Raw genomic sequence first — 23,142 nt, forward strand, 5'->3', positions numbered from 1 at the left:
TCATAAATTCTAATATCCTACAATCTCAGGCCATTTATGTTCCAGATCTCTGTAAGTTTCATCTCAGATCAAAGTTCAATGACCTTTAAAATCTGCTTACTGTGTTTATCATAGATAAATTATTTTCACATGTGGTTCAGTAAAAACATAATAACAATATTTTGGTTTAATTGGAGGCAGCAGCCAATTTGTGTGATGTTCTAGGTTTTATTCATTATTTAGTTTAATTACCTCGTTTAACATTTGGGCAAGAGGAAGAAACTCACTGTATCCCCAAAATGAGGTCTCAGAATAACACTAATTAAAGGACCAAGCTAGAATCCAGGAAAACTGAGTCTGTGATCCAGTTATGCTGTCAGCTTGTTGTTTCACCCGAGACAAGACTCCACTCCTCTCTAGGCCTGTATAAAGAAAGTAAAAGGGAGAAGGGAGGGGGCAACAAAGGTCTAGGTGATCTCTAGTTCAGTTCAGTTCAGTTGCTCAGTCATGTCCGACTCATTGCAACCCCATGGACTGCAGCATGCCAGGTTTCCCTGTCCATCACCAAAAAGATGATTTCTAAGATCTCTTTTAATCTTCTTGAAAAGCAGAAAGATAAGGGCACTGCATGAAAACTGAAAAGAAGACAATAGGATATTCACCAAATAACTCAGACTTTGTACATCAAAAATCAACTTTTTGATTCCTACTCCCCCCCTCCAAAACACACAGCGTCTTTACCTACAATCTGCATCATCTCAGTAAATAGTAGTAACATTTTTCAAAGTGCTCAGATTAAAAGCTTGACAATCAGCATTGACTTTTCTCTTTTTCTCACAATGAGTATCTAATCTATTAGTAAATACTGTAGGCTCTACCATGAAGACAAATCAAGAATCCAGTGTCTCACCTCCTCTACCTATAACCTCTGGTCTAAGCCACCATAATCTCTCACCTGGATCACTGCAGCAGCCTCATCTCCTTGCCTCCCCTTCATTCTTTTGGTATTTTCTCCACACAGACAATAAGTAAGCAAACAAATGTATAAAATATCAAAGAATGGTAGATATTTTGAAGAAGAGGATCTGTTAAAGTATCAGTCAGCTCATATTATCCCTCTACTCAAAATCTTCCAATGACTCCCCATGTCAGAGCAAAAACTGAAGTCCTAAAGAAGGCCTGAGAAATCTCTCATTAACTCTGATCTCATATCGTCACTTTCCATTTACTTAAACTTCCATCCAGGCCTCTCTGCTACTGTCCATCATACAAACTATGCTTCTGCCTCTGGCCCTTTCTACTTGTGGTTCCCTATGCCTGGAATGTTCTAATTTCAAATATCCCTATGGCTCACTTCCTAATTTCCTCAGGTCACTGCTTGAATATCACCTTCTCAGTAAGGCCTTTTCTAACTAACAAATGTAAAATAGTTCTTTCCATTATCATTATATGTCCCCCACACTCTGCTAAATTATTCTTCATGACAGTTATCACCATCAGATATATTCTACATGTCTCCTCTCACTAAATTGTAAACTCTGTGATGGGAGAATTTTCATCTGCCTTGTTTTTTGCTGTGTCAACGTTGCCTAATATAGAATTTGATATATAAAAAGCTCAGTAAGTATTTGTCGAATAATGCAATCAATAAAGTAGGATGGCAAGACTGTCAGCGACTTGAATTCCCACACAACCCAATCCATCAGTCCAGCAAGTGGATAAAAGAGCCAGGAGCCTTAAGAGCTTCACAAATTTCTAGTGATACTAGTTAAGGTTATTTTGCCTCTCTGACTCTCCTGTTTCCTCTCTATGAGGTGAGCAATCTGTGTGGTAGAAAAAAAAAAAAAAAAGGAACACTTGAATTGAGGAACAACAAGTGGGGCTGAAATCCCGGCTCTGCTACCTTGCAGCTGTTTGACTTTAGACATGTTACTTAACTTCTCTGAATATAATATTTACAATGGGAATGATAGAATTATAATAGTATGAAGAGCATCAAAATAAAGTAAATCTGACTCTTTGTATAGGATAGAAATGAGGATGAAATGCAATAATGGAATATGAAACCATTCTGTAGACTGTGAAATGTTACTGGAATATGTCCAATGTCACTATTCCCTGTTCCACATTCAGAGAAAGGTGACAAGGAGTTAAATACTGCTACTAAAATGTTTTGTACTTTGAAAAAGAACATCCCAAATTAAATACCAAGTACCACTGTGGCTTATTTATTGTCTGGTACCAGGAGGTTCTGGCTCAAGTTGTCCTGTGATATGCTGAATCCACCAAAGGAGTCCAACTGTTTCCAGGGAAAACCTGTCACAGGACACTTGCAGTCCCCCAAGTGGCCAGATAGTGGGACTACACTTCCACAAGCAAGAACTACTCAACTTGCAGAAAACAAAACCCATAATTAAGAAGTGTGTCATTTTAAAACTACATCGTCTAATTCAGCAAAAGCCTTATTAAAAAAAGTTTTCACATTCCCCTTACTCCCAGAATTTTTTGATTTGTGCTTCTTTCTTCCCTCCCTTAACCAATACCCTGAAACTCCATTTCTACAGAACCTCAAAGCAAGCCACCATGATCAATGGAAAATTTGAGAACCGAATAATAATTCTTGATCTGATCACCACACTGGGCATCTTTATTGCCTCTCACGCCAAACTTAGACCTATTAATCACTCTCAATTTTAATTAATTCCTAATATATTGCAGTTAAAGACATCAAAACATGTTCTCAGCAAGTGCAACACAACAGCCCAAAATGAGAAAGAAACTAGTAACTAACTTGACTGGCGTGGCACTATTGAAAAAACAGAAATAGATTCCAACCCCTTACTCCAGTTCACCCGTCATTGTCTTTCCAGAAATACTACCTTCTGGTATCTGAAAGATCCATCAAGATCTATAATTATTGCTTGAGTTTAACCATATCCCAACCTAATTCATAAAGGATAAGAAGCAATGACAGATAATACTGTTAACCACTTCCACCTATGTTGATCCATTTCTTTTTTGAATATTTACATTTAAAAAATACACGACACATAATCCGACATCTCATCATACTGGTATCATGGTGTTGCTATTCTTTTTTGCTTTGGTTTTAATAGCTATAAGCTCCTTGAGGGCAGCAATCTCGAGATTCTCACTCACCTATGTTCCCTTTACCATGATCTCCAACTAGTACACAGATGGGCATATAGCAGGTGTTAAATGAAAAGTGGTTGATTGATAAATACTTTTAAAAAATCAGTTTATTAAGGTCATCTCTAAAGACAACTAGGTCACAATAGGACCTTTTCTTCAGTGGCCTGCAGTTTACTTACCATTTTCAGGACACAATAGCTAGAGCTGATTAGTTATGACCTTTAGCCCAGAGTGTTAATGAGATCAAAGTTCAATCCCTTTATAGGTAAATTTTATCTCCTTTTTGTGGTTATGGAGTGCATTCCTGAAAAAAAGTCCAAATTATATGAGAGTAAATGAACCACTTTTTCATCTACAAATACATACCAGAAGGAGTGGTGGCATTTGCTTTATCTAAGGGACAACATATAAATACATAAATACACAAACTCAAACATAAGCCAAATACAATTAGCTAGTGATTTCTTTGGTTTACTTTGCATCTGTTACCTCTTCATGTTAGTTTTCTGCATAGAAATTATTATTCCTCACCCCCTTGCTAGCAGTTCCCAAATCCAAATGCTAGTAGTTCCCAAAACCAAATACTAAAAAGAGAACTACTAGCTGCATAAACCTTATTAATATGTTCCTTTCCCACTGTTCTCTAAAGACCTGAAAATTTTAGATTCTAATTCATAGTTGAGGAAAGTTGAGAACAGTGTCCTTATGCAGCCTTCATACCAGATGAAACAAAGTATGCTTTAATTTTCAGCACAGCAACTGAAACCTTTTGCCTCTTAAATCCTAGAGGTGTTCAAAACTCAGGTAGTTTCAGGGAGATTGCAAGATATAAAATCAATTTTCAAAAAATCAATTATATTTCTAAACATCGGCAATGAACAATTTAAAAGGATACTAAGACAATTGCATTCATAATAGCATCAAAAATTAAAATATCGAGGAATTAATTAAATGAAAAAAGTGCAAAATTTATACTCTTAAAACTACAAAACACTGTTGAAAAAAGTGAAGATGACATAAATAAATGGAAAGACATTCCATGGCCATGGATCAGAAGACTTCACGTGGAGACGCAACATTCCCCAAATTTATCTACCTCCTTTATTAGCCTCCTGTATTAGAATCCCAAATGACTTCTGTAGAAATTGGCAAGCTGATCCTAAAACTCATAGAGAAATTAAAAAAAAAAAAACACAATAGTCAAAAACAATCTAGAAAAAGAATAATAAAATTAGAAGACTCACTCTTACTAATTTCAAAACTTATTAAAAATTTACAGTAATTAAGACACTGTGGTATTGATATAGGATCAATGTAATATAGCCCACAGTCCAGAAATAAACTTTCACATTTACAGTCAACTGATTTTACACAAAGGGTGCCAAGATAGTTAAATAAGGAAAGATTCAACAAATAGTGCTGTGTTGACTAGATATTTACACAAAAAATTAAGTCAAAAGTGAACAAAAACCTAAATTTAACAACCAAAACTATAAAACTCTTAGAGGGAAACCTAAGTGTAAATCTTTGTGACCTTGGATTAAGCAAAGCCTTCTTAGGCATGATACAAAAATCATAAGCTACATACAAAAAAATAGGTTGGGCTTCAAAAGTTCGTGTGTTCTTTACTGAATACCATCAAGAAAGTGAAAAGACAATGCACATATATGATAAAATATTCACAAATTATAATTTGTTACAGGATTTGCATCTAGAATATATTTTTAAAACTCTTACAACTCAATAAGAGTAAGACAAATAATCTAATTAAAAATGACCAAAGACAAGAGTATATACAGTCAATATGCACATAAAAAGATGCCTAATATTATTAGAATATTATTAGTCATTATAAAATGCAAATCAAAGCCACATTGAGATACTTCTTGACACCCACTTCACACTGGGATTAAAAAGACAGTAACTCCCAGAAATAAGCCCATGCACCTATGGTCAATTAATCTATGACAAAAGAGGCAAGACTACATAATATTGGAAACACAGTCTCTTCAGCAAATGGTTCTGGGAAAACTGGACAGCCAAATGTAAAAAATTAAATTAGATCATTCTTTAACTTCATACACAAAAACAAGCTCAAAATGGACTAAAGATTTAAATGTGAGACTGGACACTATAAAACTTCTAGAGGAAAACATAAGTAGAACACTGACATTTATAAAGCACAGCAACATCTTTTATGATCCATCTACCAGAATAATGAAAATAAAAACAAAAAAAAAATTGGAACCTACTTAAAAACTTTTGCACAGCAAAGGAAACAATAAACAAAATGAAAAGATAACCCACAGATTGGGAGAAAATATATGAAAATGATGTGACCGATAAGGGATTAGTCTCCAAAATTTACAAACAGCTCAGGATGCTTAACAGCATCAAAACAAACAACCCACTCAAAAAATGAGCAGAAGACCTGAATAGACATTTCTTGAAAGAGAACATACAGATGGCCAGGTACATGAAAAGATGTTCAACATCATTAGTTATTGGAGAAATGTAAATCAAAACTACAATGAGATATCACCTCACACCAACCAGAAAAGCTATCATCAAAAAATCCACAAACAACAAATGCTGGAGAGGGTGTGGAGAGAAGGGAACTCTCCCACACTGGTGGTGGGAATGCTAATTGGTACAGTCACTATGGAGAACAGCATGGAAGCTCTTTAAAAAACTAAAAATAGAGCTACCATATGACCCTGCAATCCCACTCCTGGGCATATATCCAGAGAATATATGGGGGATAATATATATATATACACATGTAACTATTCACTTCCCTATTCTCTATTCTCCTTCACTATTCACCTGAAACTACCACAAATTTGTTAACTGGCTATACCTCAATACAAAATAAAAAGTTTAAAGTTTGGAAAATAAAAATAATTGGCAAGATGTGGAGAAATTGGACCCTCATACATTGCCGGTGAGATTGTAAAATGGTATAGCCAGTTTTGAAGACAGTTTGGGAGAGCCTCAAAAGGTTAAACAAAGAGTTACCATATTACCCAGAAATTTTACTCCTAGGTATAGCTGAAAGAATTAAAAACCTGTTCACAAAAAGAAACTTGTACATAAATGTTCATAGCAGTATTACTCATAATAGTCAAAAAGTAGAAACAACTCTAATGTCCATGATAGATAGTGTGGTACATGCATAAAAAGGAAAGTTTTGAGATCTGCTTCAACATAGATTAACATTGATATATTTATTCTACATGAAACTAGTCACCAAAGCTACGTACTACATGGCTCCATTTATATGAAATGTAAGCAAACCCATAGAGAGTGAAAGTAGACAAGTGGTTGATAGTCGCTCATGGTTAAGGTGGGGTTTGACTGGTAAGTGACCAAAATGTTCTAAAATTGATTGTGGTGATGGTTGCCCAACTCCAAACAATAAAAACCATTGAACTATATACTTGGGTGAATTACATTATTTATTGTGAATTATGTCTCAATAAAGCTGTTGATTAAAAAATAAAACTCAAGTACTGCATGACCTAAATTGGCAGCATTCTCAAGTAACAAGCATTTTAGAGCTATAAATTTGTCCAGATTAGCCACTCTCAACACTGCTCTGCCCTGTCAGATGGCAGCAGGAATCGGTGTGAGAGAGAAGGGATGGCAACACTCATGACTGTGCAAGAAACTGTGCATAAAACACTGAAATTGTGCATAAATCTCTATGCAGCAGCCACCAAATGCAGACTTTACTGAGCAAAAATATCAGCTGTCAGGTGGGAAACTTTAAGAAAATAAGTTGGGAAGTGTCACTCTACAGAGGTTTATCCACATGATAAATGTTATAGAAAATGCAACAAATTCTACTCCCTCAACTAATAAAGGGATGTTCACTAAGTACCCTTCTGGCTTACTCAAACTTACATGAGTGCTAGTTTATCAACTGGAAGATGCTGGGTTTTTTCTCTGAAAAGAGTGCTATATAAATATGAGATTTCATAATTCTCTTCAATATCACAAAATCCAATAAGTACTGATAACTGGATGGAGTTTCACAAGCAACGAGGGGGGAAAAGGTCAACTTTGTGTCTCAGATGACAGTAACTTACTCTTGAGTTCAACATCTCAGAACTTGATGTAATGCTGGCAGGCAAATTCTGAGGCAGATTACTTTCTTAATACCTTTCTTTGTTTTAAATGACTAATTTACATATAGCTTCACCACATTAGCCCAGCCGGACACTTTTAACAAGCACCATCACATACAGATTAGATGTTGCGTGTGAAAGCCCTGCAGAAATTTGACCCACACAGACCTGTCTCAGAGGTGGGAAGGTCCAGTTTTTCTCAAGTTTTGAGAAAAGGTTGCCAAAATAGCCAGTAGACAGAGAGAGACAGAGAACAAGAGACAAAGACAGCAGCCAGCAAAATTCTTCATTAAATCACAAAGTCCTCAAGCATCTAGTTCAGCTCCTTCAACAACTGTTGAATCAGGCTCTAACCTCAAAGTAATTCATTTTGCAATCTCCTCAAGTCATCTAGTCTTAAAAGAAAGGTGGCGGGGTTGATCTGATCCGTTACTCTCTAGATTAAAAAATATTCTTTAGGAGCATGCCACAGGTGTAATGAGGAAAATATCCTGAAAAGTAGAAAGAAGAGTCTATATTTCAATGTCAAAAGCATGAAAGGAGTAGAATGAAAGAAAATCAGGGACAGGCAGCACTTAAGGAAGCTGCAGACAAAGAGAAAATGGTGGAGGTAGGGGGTGGGGAGAGTTTTCCCTTTCCCTCTCCAACCAACCTCACAAAACTTGATTTTTATTTGCTCTCTATTTTTTCGGAATCATGATTTCAGGTCTGGTTATAAAACAAGCTCCTTCCTTACCACACTGAGCCAGTGTTCTGCTCCCTGCTTAGCAGAGTTCCGAATGAAACTGGTGGTCTTGATATCACCATAAATAACAATAATAGTAAAATTGCCCATGTCCCTAACTCCAACTCACATAATCCCATCAAGAGCAGACACAGTACAAGTAAGAGTCAGGAGACCAAAACATTGTTTGGTTTAAATGCACATATGTATACCAGATAAGAAAATTGCCACTGGGGTGGGGGTGTGGGAAACATTTTAAAAGAAAATTATATGTGCCAGCAAATTTAATATATTAATATCAAAGTTTGCAGCTCAAAAAGAATGGAAGTCTCATGAGGTAAAATTAACACTGGCAAGAAAGCACCCTTAAGTGACCCTGCAAACTGGAAAGTTACAAGCTTTTTCAAAAATATCTCTCACTGATGTTAACCTTTGGCCGAGCTGAGAGATACTCTGTAGACAACTAAGAGAATTCTATCACTACATCTGGCACATATTTCTAAATGGAGTGCCACCCTGTGTGGCTATCTGGTGCTTGAGTTCTGATTACTGGTACCCAGACAGATCTCACCAGTTATTTGCTGACTGTGAAGAAAGGATGCTTCTTCCCAACATATTGACCCTGAAGGTCTATAGACAGAGAGTGTCATTCCCAAAGCAAAACTCAGATTTACAAAACAAACTGCTCCTTGCAAAATAGTCATTAAAAAGCTGCTTGATAACTGCAGAGAGGAAAGTAGATAGGAAGGGGAATTAATAAAATGACCTCTTTTGAAATAACTGATGGAGAAAGGCAGGATTTGCCAGTTTTAAAGCATTACTAAAATACTACCTATTATGAAGACCAGAACAAATTATCAACAGAAATATTAAAATGCTCTTTTTGCATCTGGATAATTTATTTAAACATCAACTTTAATTCCTGCATAGGCTTCCCTTGGTTTTATCCCCCAAGAATAAATATTTGTCATATTATTATGCTATTTGCTGGGATATAAAGGGCCTTACTTCTGTCAAGTGAGACAGTGGTCAATTAACAAAGTTGTAGTCTTGTTTGATCTCTGAAAGAAGACAGCTTCATAAAATATTATCAGGGTTTCATACCAACCCTATCACTTTTTATTATTCCTTCTGCAGCTCAAACCACATGCTAAAATATATATATTTTTAAAAAGGGACCATCTAAGGCCTTTCTCCTCTCGACAGAAACATTGTAGATGTATAAGAACACAGAATTATTCCAGAAGTTCACACACAATTGGAAAAGGGAGGAATCCAACATATTACTGAAAGTCTCTAGAATGTTGAGATTTTTAACTGAAAGATGGCATATGATGTATGTTATACAGAGAGAGTGGAAGCTCTAGCTTTGACTTAAGAAAAATTCCTTCCCTTTACCAAATTGTGCCCTATAAAATGTGGGAAAGAAAGAGAAAGTAAAAAAATATCAACTTTTAGATTGGGGCTGGTTGAATTCTGATAAAATTGATAAATTTTCAAAAACCCAATTTGAGGATTTTCTGTATCTTGCACATGAAAAATCTTTGTCAACTCACAAGACAGAAACACCAGTTTTACCTCTCACTAGACTCCTATAACCAATGCAGCAATCACAAACCAGGAAAGAATAAATAATCTTGTACTTTCTTAGGTTACTACTAATTTCTCACTATTTGAGGTTATTAATTTATGCAGGTTTTATTTATTTATTTTTTTTATGCAGGTTTTAGAAATAGAGAAGTTTTTCCATGAAGATCTGAGATAAAGTCACCTAGCTTACTGCACACCTGATAGGAAGAACTTTTTAAAAACTCTCTATAGCCACTTTCTGAAAATTTCAGGTTATGCCTTTGAAAACACACACATCCCTTAATGTGGAATCATTCATATCCTCCCTATTAATTGAGTTACTTACTTGGGTGTTGAGGGAGGCATACAGAAAAGGGACGGTTCCAGTGACTAGGCAAGTCATGAAGCACCTTATACATACCGCCCCTCCCCCGCCCCGCCAAAAATCAATCAAACAAACAAACAAACAAACCGTTCACATTAAAAAGAGAGCTCTGCTGACAAGCAACAGCCCGGGGGAGGGGGGTAAAATATACTCTAGCAAGTAACTCTGTTCTTATAAAATGAAGACCTTTTGTCCCATAGTACGCCCACTTTGCAAAAAAAATTTTTAAAGACTGAGAATATAAATGAACCCTTTGAAAATCTTGTAAGCCAAACCTTAAAAACCTAAAAAATGCAAAGCCTGGTTAGAAGCTGTTTCTTCCGTAGCCCAGGAAATAATATTTTATGAAATCCTATTCTCCTCCTTCTTTTCTAACATTGTGTTATCAATCTTCCAAGAACAGAAGCATCAGTGAAAGGAAGCAAGTTGTTGGTTTAAGTCTCCAAACAAACATGCTAAGGCTAATAAACTGAAAATGTCACAGGTAAAGAAAATAGCTACAGAAACTCAGAACAAGACTCAAGTCCATGAAGACATCAACACCCAGCAGTTCTGAGGAGTTAGTTCCACAGTTAATATTCCCTCCCTCACAGAGATAAACTAATATCTTAGTTTGCTGAGGAAAAAATCTTTAATTTTTTATAAAATTAAAGAAAGCTTTTTGGCCTCCAAAAAGCTCAGCTGCGGTAAGTAAGAAATTTTAACAGGCAAGATGAAACTGACTGCCACTTTTTTCATATCCTAATTAAAACTCTTGGGCAAGAGTAAGGCTTACAGGTCCCTAACAGTTCTTGCTCAATTTGTTATCATGTTTTAAAATGCAAGTATATCCTTAAAATGAAGGAATATATTGAAGAATATTTCCCTTCACAAAAGCAGATTTCTGAGCACACTGCAATAGAAGGAAATCCTTTTAAACTTTCCCCTCAACACTTTTGTAAGTCAGACTCAAGTCTGGTTAAGTTGTTCATTAAAAGAACATTCTCTTCTTCATAGATCTGATGCAAACTCGAAGTAGGAATTGTGGATCTTTTGTAATCCATACAGAAAATAAACACTTTACAAGAGAAATCCAACTCTTCCATCTAGTTCCAATATAGTCAAACTGTGAGGGCAAATCTTACCCATAGTTTATGAGGAAATTTGTCATTTGGTTTTCCCCTACCTTTGCCTGCTCTAATTGTGCCCGGTTGGAGTCTGTCTCCTGACCTCCAACCTTGGGGCAAGTCTTCCTCGTTGCCAGCAAAGGGACTTCACCTCTTCTTCCCACACAGTGGCCCTCACAACCCAGAGACCACTTTCTTCCCATAATCCCATTCTCCTCTCATCTCTTTGGAGGAAGCGGGTTGAGAAAAGCTTGGGCCAGTCATTTTGCTTCTAACCTGCCAAGACAAGCTGGAGGGACAAACCTTAACAGACCTTAAGAGGAGAAAGTGCCCACATTTCTTGTCTAGGGTCTCTGATTGGGGGGAGGGGAGAAGGAAAAGTAGTGGAGGGCTTAAAAGGGTTTATTTCATAAAATGGCCCTTGGAACTGGATTTAAATTTGGAGCCGGCAGGACATGGAGTACCAAGTGGCAGGGAAGATTTTAGGAGGCTTAGTGGAGAGTTGTCAAGTCAAGGAATCTAGAAAGGCTTGCACCAGCATCCAGGTGTGGGCTGGGGCACACAATTGGGCTTCAGAGAGCAAAGGTCAATCTTTGGTAGGCCAAGAGTCCAGGGAAGGCTCCAGATTTAAAGCGTCCCTTTCTGTGAAACCCTGTTCAGCTCGCCCAGGAACAGAGTGTTCGTGCGGGAAGGAGAGGACTGACTCTAGGCTTACAAACATTTTTAGGAGGAGAGACTTACCGCATGTCCCCATAAGGTCCAGAATAGTTCTCCATCCAGGGGCCCATTTCGCTTTTGACACAGCTGGGACTTGGATAGGGCACTCTGCTCACCACGCCGCCGGGATACCACACATCGGGTGGGGAGAAGTCGCCTTCTTGGCCAGCCAGCCCCTGAGGTGGCCGAGTGTAGCCATATGGGGCTACAGCCCCTGCCTCGCCTGCGCTGCCGCCCCCGCCTCCGCCACAGACTGCTGGCCCATAGAGCTGGCCTTCTTCTGCCGCGAAGAGAGTGTGCCAGGAAGAGGAGGCGGCGGCTGAGGGTGAGCCTGAGCCCGGTCCGGCTGCACCCCCGCCATGCAGGCTCGCCAGGTCCCCATAGCGGCATTGCGCTGCAGCGGCCGCCCAGGCGCTGCCGTAGTCCAGCGGGTTCTCCAGCTTAATGCGGGCATGAGGATGGGGAGGCGGTGGAGGGGGCGGCTGCCCGGCCAGGGCTAGCGGAAAGTTGTAGTAGTCGCGAGTCTGATAAGCTGCTACCTCGTCCAGTGCTCCAGACTTGTAGAGAGACAGGGTGGATGGCAGCTCAAGTGTTCCAGAGCCCCCCGCTTCGCCGCTGCCAGAGCAGCCCAGGCTCTCAGTGTCCAGAGCTTTGGTGTAACCTGCCTTGAAAGGGGAATACTCAGCAGTCTCTTCAGTGCCCTTGCTGGGGCCATCATCCAGCAGAGAACCTTTGCATTCAGCCAACGGGGCACAAGGAGTGGGACGCACCGCGGCTGGTGGACCTCCCAGGAGCGGGGCGTACATGCAATCCCCCCGAAGCTGCTCCCCAGGACTCAGATGCTCCAATGCCTCCACACCCAAGCCCATGGACACCGACACTGCCTTACACAACTCCTTGGCGCTGTCCGAGATGGTCGAACTGCCTCCTAGGTAACTGTCCTTGGAGGAGATGGGAGCCCCAGTGGCCTCCCTCGCTCTCCCGCTGCTGCCTTCGGATACCGCCTCCTGCTGCTGCTGTTGCTGCTGCTGAAGAAGTTGCATGGTGCCGGCCTCGCTCAGGATGTCTTTAAGATCGGTGGAGCAGCTGCTTAAGCCGGGGAAAGTGGGGCCCAGCAGGGACAACGTGGATGGGGCAGCTGAGTCATCCTCATCCAGAGGTGCTGGCGGCGGCTGCTGCAGCCCCTTGCCGGCAGCCGAGGCAGCTCTGGGCTCTGGGACGCAGCCACTCTCCGGGTGACCCTCGGGGGCTGAGTGATGTTGTGAAGGCTGCTGTTCCTCTTCCAGGGCCAGGTAGCCTGTGGGGCCTCTGCTCTGGACTTGCGGAGAGCCATCCTCTCTCTGCTGCTGCTGTTGCTGCTGCTGCCGTGGACTGGTCTCCTGCTGCTGCTGCAAACGGGCGCCGGGAGGTGCTGCGCTCGAGGCCTCAGGGTGCCGGGGGAGCGGGGTCTGAATCACTTCGCATACACTCTGAAACAGGTTCTGGAAAGCTCCTCGATAGGTCTTGGACGGTGGCCGGGGGTAGACCCTTCCCAGCCCTAACTGCACTTCCATCCTGAAGCTTGGCTCAATCTTTTACCTAATTCCTTTATCCTGCTCCCCCTTTCTTGCTGAGAAGAGTTCAACAGGCTGCAGTGCGTAGTTGCTGCAGCTAGTTGCCCACCTGCGGGAAGCTCCTGGTAAGGAAACTTGCAGGAATAATCACTCCAAAGCGTTCTGACAGTCTCAAAGTCTAGTGCAGAGGAAACACGCGCTGGACACGATCTTCCCTGGTAGGCTCACAATCTGTTCCTGAATACTTGTAGGGTAGATTCAAAAGATGCTTCTTGAAGGGAGGGGGGACCCTCCGCCTTCTGATTTTGTTATCCACTGAAGCAGGTGCAAATAGGAGCCTGGTTATTTTCTTTTTGGTTTATTTTGGGTTTTGCTGTTGGGTTTCGTTTGTTTGGTTTTGGTTGGGGCTTTGTTATGTTTGGTCTCTTTTCTTTTTTTCTTTCTTTTTTTTTTTTTTTTTTTTTGTGGGGAGGGTGGCTACTGAAGTCCTGACTGCCTCTTCATCGTTTGACCTCTGGCCCCACAAACCGGTGGGAAGGAGGAGCAGCGTGCAGGGGAGGTGGAAAGGGAGTACGAGGAACCACGGGCTCTGACCTGCGTACCGCCTAACCAGCCAGAATCTGGCTGCAGCACTGAAGCGGCTCCCAGGTCTCCTGGCACCCCAGAGCCGTCTTTGCAACGTGCAGCTAGCTCACCCGCTCGCAGCCAAAGGGAGTTACCTCTCTGCAAACTCGGGCTGGCCGCGCGGGACTGACTGGAAGCGGGGGGCGGGGGAGGTTGAGGGGGCTGAGAGGAACAGACAGAGGCAGCAGCTGTAGAGGAGACCCTGGGGGGGGGGGCAGGGGGAGGGGAGGAGGACAAAGGCAGCCGGTCAGTCCTACCCGACACTTTCCTTCTTTCCTCCGAGTCTCTAGCAGCTTTTAAAAACTTCACCGAAGAAGAAAGGGCAGCTCCGGGGCGGCGACTTCGAAGCCGCCGCGGTGCAAGAGGCGTTGGCTGTCGCCAGAGCCCGCTGGGGTTGACGCGGTGCGTCCCTTAGGCTCCTGTCCCGCACGGAAGCAGCGAGCTCGTTCGCTTTCCCTCCGTCGCTGGCTCTGCCTCCAGGATTGCTCCGGACCCTCCGGCGCTCGCAGCACACTGGCTCCCCGGGATCTCGGAGGGGGCGCTGGGAGGTGGAGAGCAAATGCAACAGTTTGCTAGTCGGGTCCCGCCCCCGCCGGGCCTGCCTCCTTGCCTTCCCACCTCCTTTCTCCCTCCCCTCCCCTTTCCTTTTCTCCCCTCCCCTGAACGCGCAGGAAAGCCGGGTGGCTTTGGAGAAACAAGTGCTGGCGCAGCGTGGGTGAGGGCAGAAAAGGATTGGTCTAGCCTAGGAAGACCCCAGCTCCCCGACTATCTCTTGCCTTCCTGGACCAGATTTTAAGCGACAGGGCTGACTTTTTAAGCTTTAACTCGGAGCTTTATTTTGAAGACAGGGCCACTGAGCTCTCAGAGGCCAGCATTTACCAGGTTTGGTTCTGAAGTCCAATCTCAAATCAGACCCTGGGCACGCGTGGGGGCGGAGGGAGTGGGAAAGGGCGATAGAAGTATAGAGGAAATACGAGGATCTCCTTCAGTGAGGGACTATGTTCAGGGCAGGCCCACCAAGAAGTGCAAATGGGAGGTCTCCTACAAACTGAGGAACTAGCTATGATGGCCAAGCCAGCCTGTACTTGTTGAAACCTTTCAGATTTCTCCATAGGGGTAGATTGGGCCTTGTGGCGTGGTATCAGTAGCCCTAGGAACCCTCTGCCTGGGAACCAAAGGTAATCTCTCCTCTCTTCTCATCCCTTTTTCCTGTCTAGAATTACTTCTAAGCACACACTTTTCACTCATCCAGATGTACAAAGGAAAATCACTCAGAAGGGCAGGCAAACACCGAAACACTAGAAATACTTGTCATGTACACAGAGACCTCAATTTTGTCCAGGGTTTTGCAGACGTTTGCTTATATAAGGCACTTGTTTTTCCAAGTTGCCTTTGCATATTTTAAGCTTGCAAACTGCATTATTCAAGGAATGGAACCTATATAAGACTGCTTTTCTTCCTTTCTGTAGACAGCCAGAAGTGGAAGGTGATGTGGACTATCACAATTGTTCTTTTATAGAAGAGGTCTCATCTTCTCTGTGTAAAGGTGGAGAGGCAAGTGGGAATCAAAGAGTAGAGAAGATGAAAGGGTCGATCTATAGAGAAGGAGGTGTCCCTTGGTGTCAGCAGGGTCTCTGGGCCTCTCTAGCTTTTAAAATCCTTAGACTTCTGGATCTGGGCAGGGTCTGTCTGTCCCAGAGAACTAGTGTAGATTTTCACATGGGCCTGTTCTGCTTTTTGCAGGTTTCTAGAGTCTTATCTTGTTCACAGACAAGCATCATGAGAATTTACTTACAGTGACCAAAGGAAGTAATACTAAAGACAGGGATGAGTGAGCATGATCTTCTCTATTTCCCAGATGAAGACACCGAAGCAAGGACATAATTTGTTCTATGTTTCACTTTAGTAGAACCTAAACTAGTCTTCCATCTCACTGCTATTTGAGCTAGACTCATCAGTATCAAGGGAACTTGGAAAAGGGCTATAAATGAAACTTCCAGAAGCCCTAGGAGTTTTTTATCTGAAGAAGTGAAAAATTGTCTCCTGGGACTTCAATGACTGGACATCCCAGATATACCCCCTTTGTTGGTAAAGAATCTCACAAGATACTCTTATGGTTAAGGCACAGTCTTATTCTTAGAGATTTCCAATTGTAACAGGGCAATTCTCAACTCCTTATTGTAATGGAAAATGGGCGTATGTAACTGAAATGCACAGATACTTTGTAAACTTTATTTAAATAATCGACACAACGTTTAGTTCCATCAAGGTTTTTAAAGAGGGTTGCTCAAAGTTAGTAAGGTAAATTAGACTGGCAGGAAAGTGAAGTGTGAAAGTGAAAGTCGCTCAGTGATGTCTGACTCTTTGTGACCCCATGGACTATACAGTCCATGGAATTCTCTAGGCTAGAATACTGGAATAGGTAGCCTTTCCCTTCTCCAGTGGATCTTTCAAACCCAAGGATCGAACCCAGGTCTCCCGCATTGCAGGCGGATTCTTTACCAGCTGAGCCACAAGGTAAGCCCAAGAATACTGGAGTGGGTAGCCTATCCCTTCTCCAGCGGATATTCCCAACCCAGGAATTGAACCAGGGTCTCCTGCATTGCAGGCAAATTCTTTACCAACTGAGCTATCAGGGCAGGAAAGTGGAATGGAAATAACATAGGTCTCAAAGCCAGAAATCTGTCTTAAGATTGACAATGAATCTCTTCCTCTCAGTAAGCTTAATTTCTTGCTCTGTGAAATGGGGTGGGGAGAAGGTAGATGCTGGATCTGACAGTCTTTCAAACACTGACAATTTAGAGTGCTGTGACTCACTTGAGTTTTCTTCTTACCTGCATTCCATAGAGGGTGAGTATGGAAGGGGCTGCTAGTGATAGTGAAAAGTTCAGTGGACAGAAGTGAGGAGGGTAGTTATAAGTAAAGAAGCCTGAAAAAAAAATAAACTGAGAAATAATTCCTCAAAGTTACCCATTGAATAAATGGCATCCTAACAGACATTCAAACCCAGGTCTGAAGAAATTCCAAAATTCATGTTGCTTTCACAGCACCAAAATTACCTTCAAAACTTTCTTATCAAATTCCAGCCAATAATACGTACCTTTGAAAGGCTGATAATTAAGATTATATGTATGTAAAAATTTAAACAGTAAAGCATTTTACAAATATGAAAGATCACCTCATTATGTTTTATTTTTAAAAGTGATGCTACCAACATTTATGTTATTGTCAAGGAAGACTAACTACTGTGAACATAATAAGAATTTATACTTTATTTTGAATTTTGAGCTGTGATCTCCAATCTAAAATATTATCTTTCCCCCATTGCTTTAAAGATGATCAAGAGATGCTACTGGAGACTATTACATAAATCATGTGCTTGTACAATCTTTCTCTTTTTTCTTTTCCTTATTTGCAATTTTTAGCAACCACATAATTTACATTAGGGTTCACTCTTGGTGTTATATATTGATAGGTTTGAACAGATGTATAATGACATGTATCTATCTTTAGGTATTATACAGAGAATTTTCTTTGCTTTAAAAGTCCTTTGTACTCCACATATTCATCCCATCTCCCCACCACTGATCATATATTTAGGCAACCACTGATCTTTTTACCATCTCCATAATTTTAGCTTTTCCAGAATGTCATATAGTTGGAAACATACAATATATATTATATTAATCATACTATACGTAGCCTCTCAGATTGGCTTCTTTCACTTAGTAATATGTATTTGAGGTTCCTTTATGTCTTTTCATGACTTGATAGCTTGTTCCTTTTTAGTACTGAATAATATTCCGTTGTCTGGATGTACCACTGTTTATTTATCCATTCATTTACTGAAGGACATCTTAGTTACTTCCAAGTTTTGGCAATTATGAATAAAGCTACTGTAAACATTGGGTGCAGGTTTTTGTGTGGCTATACATTTTCAGTTTGTTTGGGTAAATGTCAGAGAGCATAATTGCTGGTTAATATAGTAAGAGTATATTTGGTTTTATAAGAAACCATCAAACTGTCTTCTAAGGTGGCTGTACCATTCTGCACTCCCACCAACAAAGGTAAAAATTCCTGTTGCTCCACATCTAGCACCCAGTGTTGCCAGGGTTCCATTGTTGGCCATTCTGGTAGTGGTATCTCATTTCTGTTTAAATTTGCATTTCCCTCATGTCATATTATGTGGAACATCTTTTTTAAATAAAGTTTTATTGAAGTATAGTTGCTTTATGTTGTGTTAGTTTCTACTGTACAGCAAAATGAATCAACCATACATAGACCCTAACCCTAACCCTCCCTTTTGGACTTCCTTCTCCTTCAGGTCACCACAGTGCATTAAGTAGAGTTCCCTGTGCTATTTTTTCCCTACACTTATTTGCCTATCTGTCAAGATCTTTGGCCCATTTTTAATCCAGTTGTTTGTTTTCTTTGTTGAGTTTTAATGGTTGTTTTTACATTTTGGATGTTGTTGTGCTCAATCATGCCCAAATCTTTGCAACTGTATGGACTGTAGCCCACCAGACTCCTCAGTCCATGGAGTTTTCCAGGCAAGAATACTGGAGCAGGTTGCCATTTCCTACTTGAGGGGATCTTCCTGATCCCAGAATCAAATCTGCACCTCTTGTGTCTCCCACATTGGCAGGCAGATTCTTTTACCACTGTGCCACCTGGGAAGCACATATTTTGGATAACAGTCCTTTATTGATGTATATTTTACAAATATTTTCTCCCAGCCTGTGGCTTGTCTTCTCATTTGCTTGACATTGTCTTTCAAGAGCAGAACTTTTAATTTTTAATGAAGTCCAGTTTATCAGTTCTTTCTTTCATGGATTGTGCCTTTGGTGTTGTATGTAAAAAGGCATCACCACACTCACAGTTACCTAGGTTTTCTCTTATGTTATTGTCTAGTGATTTTATAATTTGCATTTTACATTTAGGTGTGATCCATTTTGAGTTAATTTTTGTGAAGACTGTCTAGATTCATTTTTCACATGTAGATAGCCATTGTTCCTGCACCATTTATTGAAAAGACTACTTTCACTACATTTTATTGCCTTTGCTCCTTTGTCACTGATCAATTGACTACATTAATATGGGTCTATTTCTGGGCTTTCTATTCCAGAGTGGTTTTCTAAAACAACCATATTAAGGTATTATTTGGACTGTGAAGAAAGCTGAGTGCTGAAAAATTGATGCTTTTGAACTGTGGTGTTGGAGAAGACTCTTGAGAGTCTCTTGGACTGCAAGGAGATCCAACCAGTCCATCCTAAAGGAGATCAGTTCTGGGTGTTCATTGGAAGGACTGATGCTGAAGCTGAAACTCCAATACTTTGGCCACCTCATGCAAAGAGTTGACTCATTGGCAAAGACCCTGATGCTGGGAGGGATTGGGGGCAGGAGGAGAAGGGGACGACAGAGGATGAGATGGCTGGATGACATCACCGACTCGATGGGCATGAGTTTGAGTAAACTCTGGGAGTTGGTGATGGACAGGGAGGCCTGGCAAAGAGTCGGACATGACTGAGTGACTGAACTGAACTGAGACCTTTTTAATAATCAATTGTCAATATGTGTTTGTGTAGAGAGCTGTTTTTAAGTTGAATCTGATCACTCACTTAAATTCTGTCTCTGGCTTCCCATTCCTCTTAGTATAAATCTCCAAATCTTTAACCAGATGCTATATGATCTGGTGTCTTGTAACCTCTCTGATTTGATCTCATACCACTTTTCCTCCTGTTTTCTGAGCCTTGCTTACACTGGCCTTTACTCAGAGTTCCTCAAAGGCCCAATAGTTCTTCATGCCTTTTCATATGCTGTTCCCTGTACCTGAAATGCTGGCTTATCCTTCTCCTTACTCATTTAGCTAATGCCTATGCATAAAGCATTTCCAGAAAGACATCTTATACCTCCTGGGCTATCTCAAATTCTCCATTCATTCACCTTTTAACATGTTTTAACAATACCCAGTATTTCTCTGTTGGAAGTTTTCTCACAAATTGTTATTTAGTCACCCAGTCATGTCCGACTTTTTGTGATCCTGTGGACTGCAGCAGGCCAGGCCTCCCTGTCCCTCACCATCTCCCGGAGTTTGCCCAAGTTTATGTTCATTGCATCGGTGATGCCGTCCAGCCATCTCATCCTCTGACACCCTCTTCTCCTTCTGCCTTCGATCTTTCCCAGCATAAGAGACTTTTCCAGTGAGTTATCTGTGTTCATTAGATGACCAAAATACTGGAGCTTCAGCTTCAGCATTAGTCCTTCCAGTGAATTTTCAGGGTTGATCTCCTTTAAGATTGACTGGTTTGATCTCCTTGCTATACAAGGGACTTTCAGGAGTCCTCTCCAGCACCACAGTTTGAAGGCATCAATTCTTTGGCATTCTGCCTTCTTTATGATCTAGCTCTCACAACTGTATGTGACCACTGGGAAGACCATAGCCTTGACTATACAGACCTTTGTCGGCAGAGTAATGTCTCTGCTTTTCAACACACTGTCTAGGTTTGTCATCACTTTCCTGCCAAGAAGCAATCGCCTTCTGATTTCATGGCTGCGGTCACCAGCCACAGTGATTTTGGAGTGCAAAGAAGAGGAAATCTGTCACTACTTCCTCCTTTCCCCCTTCTATTTGCCATGCAATAATGGGGCCAGATGCCATGATCTTAGTTTTTTAAATATTTAGTCTTAAGCCAGCTCTTTCACTCTCCTCCTTCACCCTCGTCAAGAGCCTCTCTAGTTCCTCTTCGCTTTCTGCCATTAGAGTGGTATCATCCACTTATCTGAAGCTATTGATGTTTCTCCCACCTATCTTGATTCTGGCTTGTGACTCATCCAGCCTAGTAATTTCTCATGATGTGCTCAGCGTATAGGTTAAACAAACAGGGTGACAGCAGAGAGCTGTACTCCTTTCTCCATCTTGAACCAATCAGTTGTTCCATACAGGTTCTAACTGTTGCTTCTTGAACCTGCATACAAGTTTCTCAGAGAAAGGTAAAATGCTCTGGTATTCCCATCTCTCTAAGAGCCTTCCACAGTTTGTCATGATCTACATAGTCAAGGCTTTAGTGTAGTCAATGAAATAGAGATGTTTTTCTGAAATTCCCTTGGTTTCACTATAATCCAGCAAATTTGATCTCTAGTTCCTCTTCCTTTTTAAGCCTAGCTTGGACATCTGGAAGTTCTTGGTTTGCATAATGCTGAAGTCTAGCATGCAAGATTTTAAGCATGACCTTACTAGCATGGGAGGTAAGTTCAACTGTCCTATGGTTAGCACATTCTTTGGTACTACTTTTTTGGGAATTGGGATAAGGATTGACCTTTTCTTGTCCTGTGGTCACTGCTGAGTCTTCCAGATTTGTTGAAATATTCAATGCAAAACTTTGATGGCATCCTCCTTTAGTGATTTAAATGGTTTTGCTGAAATTTCATCACATCCACTAGCTTTATTAACAGCAGTGCTTCTCAAGGCCCAACTGACTTCATACTCCAGAATGTCTGGCTCTGGGTGACTAACCACACCATCATAGTAATCCCATTCATTAAGATCTTTTTTATACAGTTCTGTGTATTCTTTCCCTCTCTTCTTGATCTCTTCTGCATCTACTAGGTCTCTACCATTTTTATTTTGCCCATCTTTTGGTGGAATTCTCCCTTGATGTTTCCAAATTTCCTGAAGAGATCTCTAGTTTTTGCCCTTTTTTTTTTCTATTATTAAGCACTGCTCATTGAAGAAGGCCTTCTTGTCTCTTCTAACTATTCTTTGAAACACTGCCTTTAATTCGATGTACCTTTCCCTCTCTCCCTCGCTTTTTGCTTCTCTTCATTATTCTGCTATTCATAAAGCCTCCTCAGATAACCACTCTGCCTTCTTGCTTTTCTTTTTCTCTGGTATTCTTTTTGTTCACCACCACCTCCTGTACAATATTACAAACCTCTGTCCATAGTTCTTCAGGCAAATACAAGTATATTAATTGTGCATTCAGTTGTTTAATATCTATTTTCCTCACTAGACTATAAGTTTGTTTCCTAATAGCAGGGACCTTGTTGATTCTGTTCATCATCCAATCCTTAGGAGTCAGTCTGGCATGGCACATAGTCATTACTTAATAAATATCTGTTGAATAAATGAATGGTATCTATTTCCACTTAATTAGAATCCTATTTCAGAAGAGAGTTTGGCTTTGGGGGTTTGCAGCCATACTTGTGGTTTCAGCATACTTAGGCATGCAGTAAGCCTTTTCTCCACCTACAGGTAGAGAATCTCTCCAATTCATGCATTGAAGGGGTATTGAGCACTTACTGCTTGGCAGACCCTGTGCTAGGCACTTGAGATTCCCTGACAAATGGGATACTGTGGACTGTGTCTTTGAGGAGTTTATTCACAGTCTAAGAACAAGAGTGAAAAATCATTTAAATATCTATATTTGAGTTGGGCTAGAAAGAGTGGGGCTTATGAATAAATGCTCAGAGTTTTTTCTTCTGCTGATTTGTAGATGTTTGTTATTTCCTTCATTTAGACAGTTATAAGAGACTACTTTCTCATCTCATATTTTCTTCTTTCTCCCTAAATGGTGACGCCTCCATCTTACCCTTCCTCATAGCTCCAGCCCTAACTTCTCCCCTGACCACCTTCCTCGAGGCTATCTTCAATAGAATCAAAATCAGAGGGTTCTTTATTTAAAAATAACTCTGATAGCATTGCTTCTCTTCTCTATAAACTTTAATTCCCTATACTAGGGGTTTCAGACCTGAAAGCCTCTTTAAACAAAAGTGAGTGAAGAGAACCTGGTATTAGAGAGAGAAAAGGTTGTTGAGTGAGGCCAACTAGAAAAAAATATGCCCCAACTCAAGGAGGCAGCCTCCACTCAACTCCAACTGGTTGTTGCCAAGCAGGAATGAAACCTCAGTATTCCAGATGTTCCATTATTTTTAAGAATAGCATTCCAGACTTTAATGTAAAATCTCAATTTTTAAAAAGTTGGCAACTAATTCAATTGGTTTAAAAACATCATCTAGGCCAACTATTTTCCAGCCAAAAAAAACATGTCTGTAGACAAAATTTAGTTTGTGGGCTGCCAATCTGCAAACTCTGACCTGCAGGTTCAAGTCCAAGTTTCATAGCCTAGCCTTTAAAATTTATCACAGTTAGGTCCTAATCTCTCTCTGCAGCACCTTCTCCCATCTCATTCTCCTGCCAATCACC

At 40.9% G+C, this 23,142-nt stretch overlaps 1 protein-coding gene and 1 long non-coding RNA gene across 3 annotated transcripts in view; one reads left to right on the top strand and one right to left on the bottom strand.

Annotated features, from left to right (window-relative positions):
- AR (androgen receptor) overlaps positions 1 to 14,710 on the bottom strand; it is a 191,121-nt gene extending 176,411 nt beyond the window's left edge. The window contains exon 1 of one of the 2 annotated variants that reach the window (XM_043895534.1): positions 11,788 to 14,710. In XM_043895534.1, the coding sequence (XP_043751469.1) occupies positions 11,788 to 13,316 (1,529 nt within the window). In that variant the 5' untranslated portion in view covers positions 13,317 to 14,710. The remainder of the gene's footprint in view (positions 1 to 11,787) is intronic. The other variant, XM_043895533.1, reaches the window with a different exon arrangement.
- The window catches only part of LOC122689264, a 322,723-nt gene that overhangs the window by 65,871 nt on the left and 233,710 nt on the right, over positions 1 to 23,142 (top strand). The gene's annotated exons all lie outside the window — the stretch shown is intronic.

This window comes from Cervus elaphus, chromosome X (assembly GCF_910594005.1).
Source record: "Cervus elaphus chromosome X, mCerEla1.1, whole genome shotgun sequence".
Classification (NCBI taxonomy): Eukaryota; Metazoa; Chordata; class Mammalia; order Artiodactyla; family Cervidae; genus Cervus; species Cervus elaphus.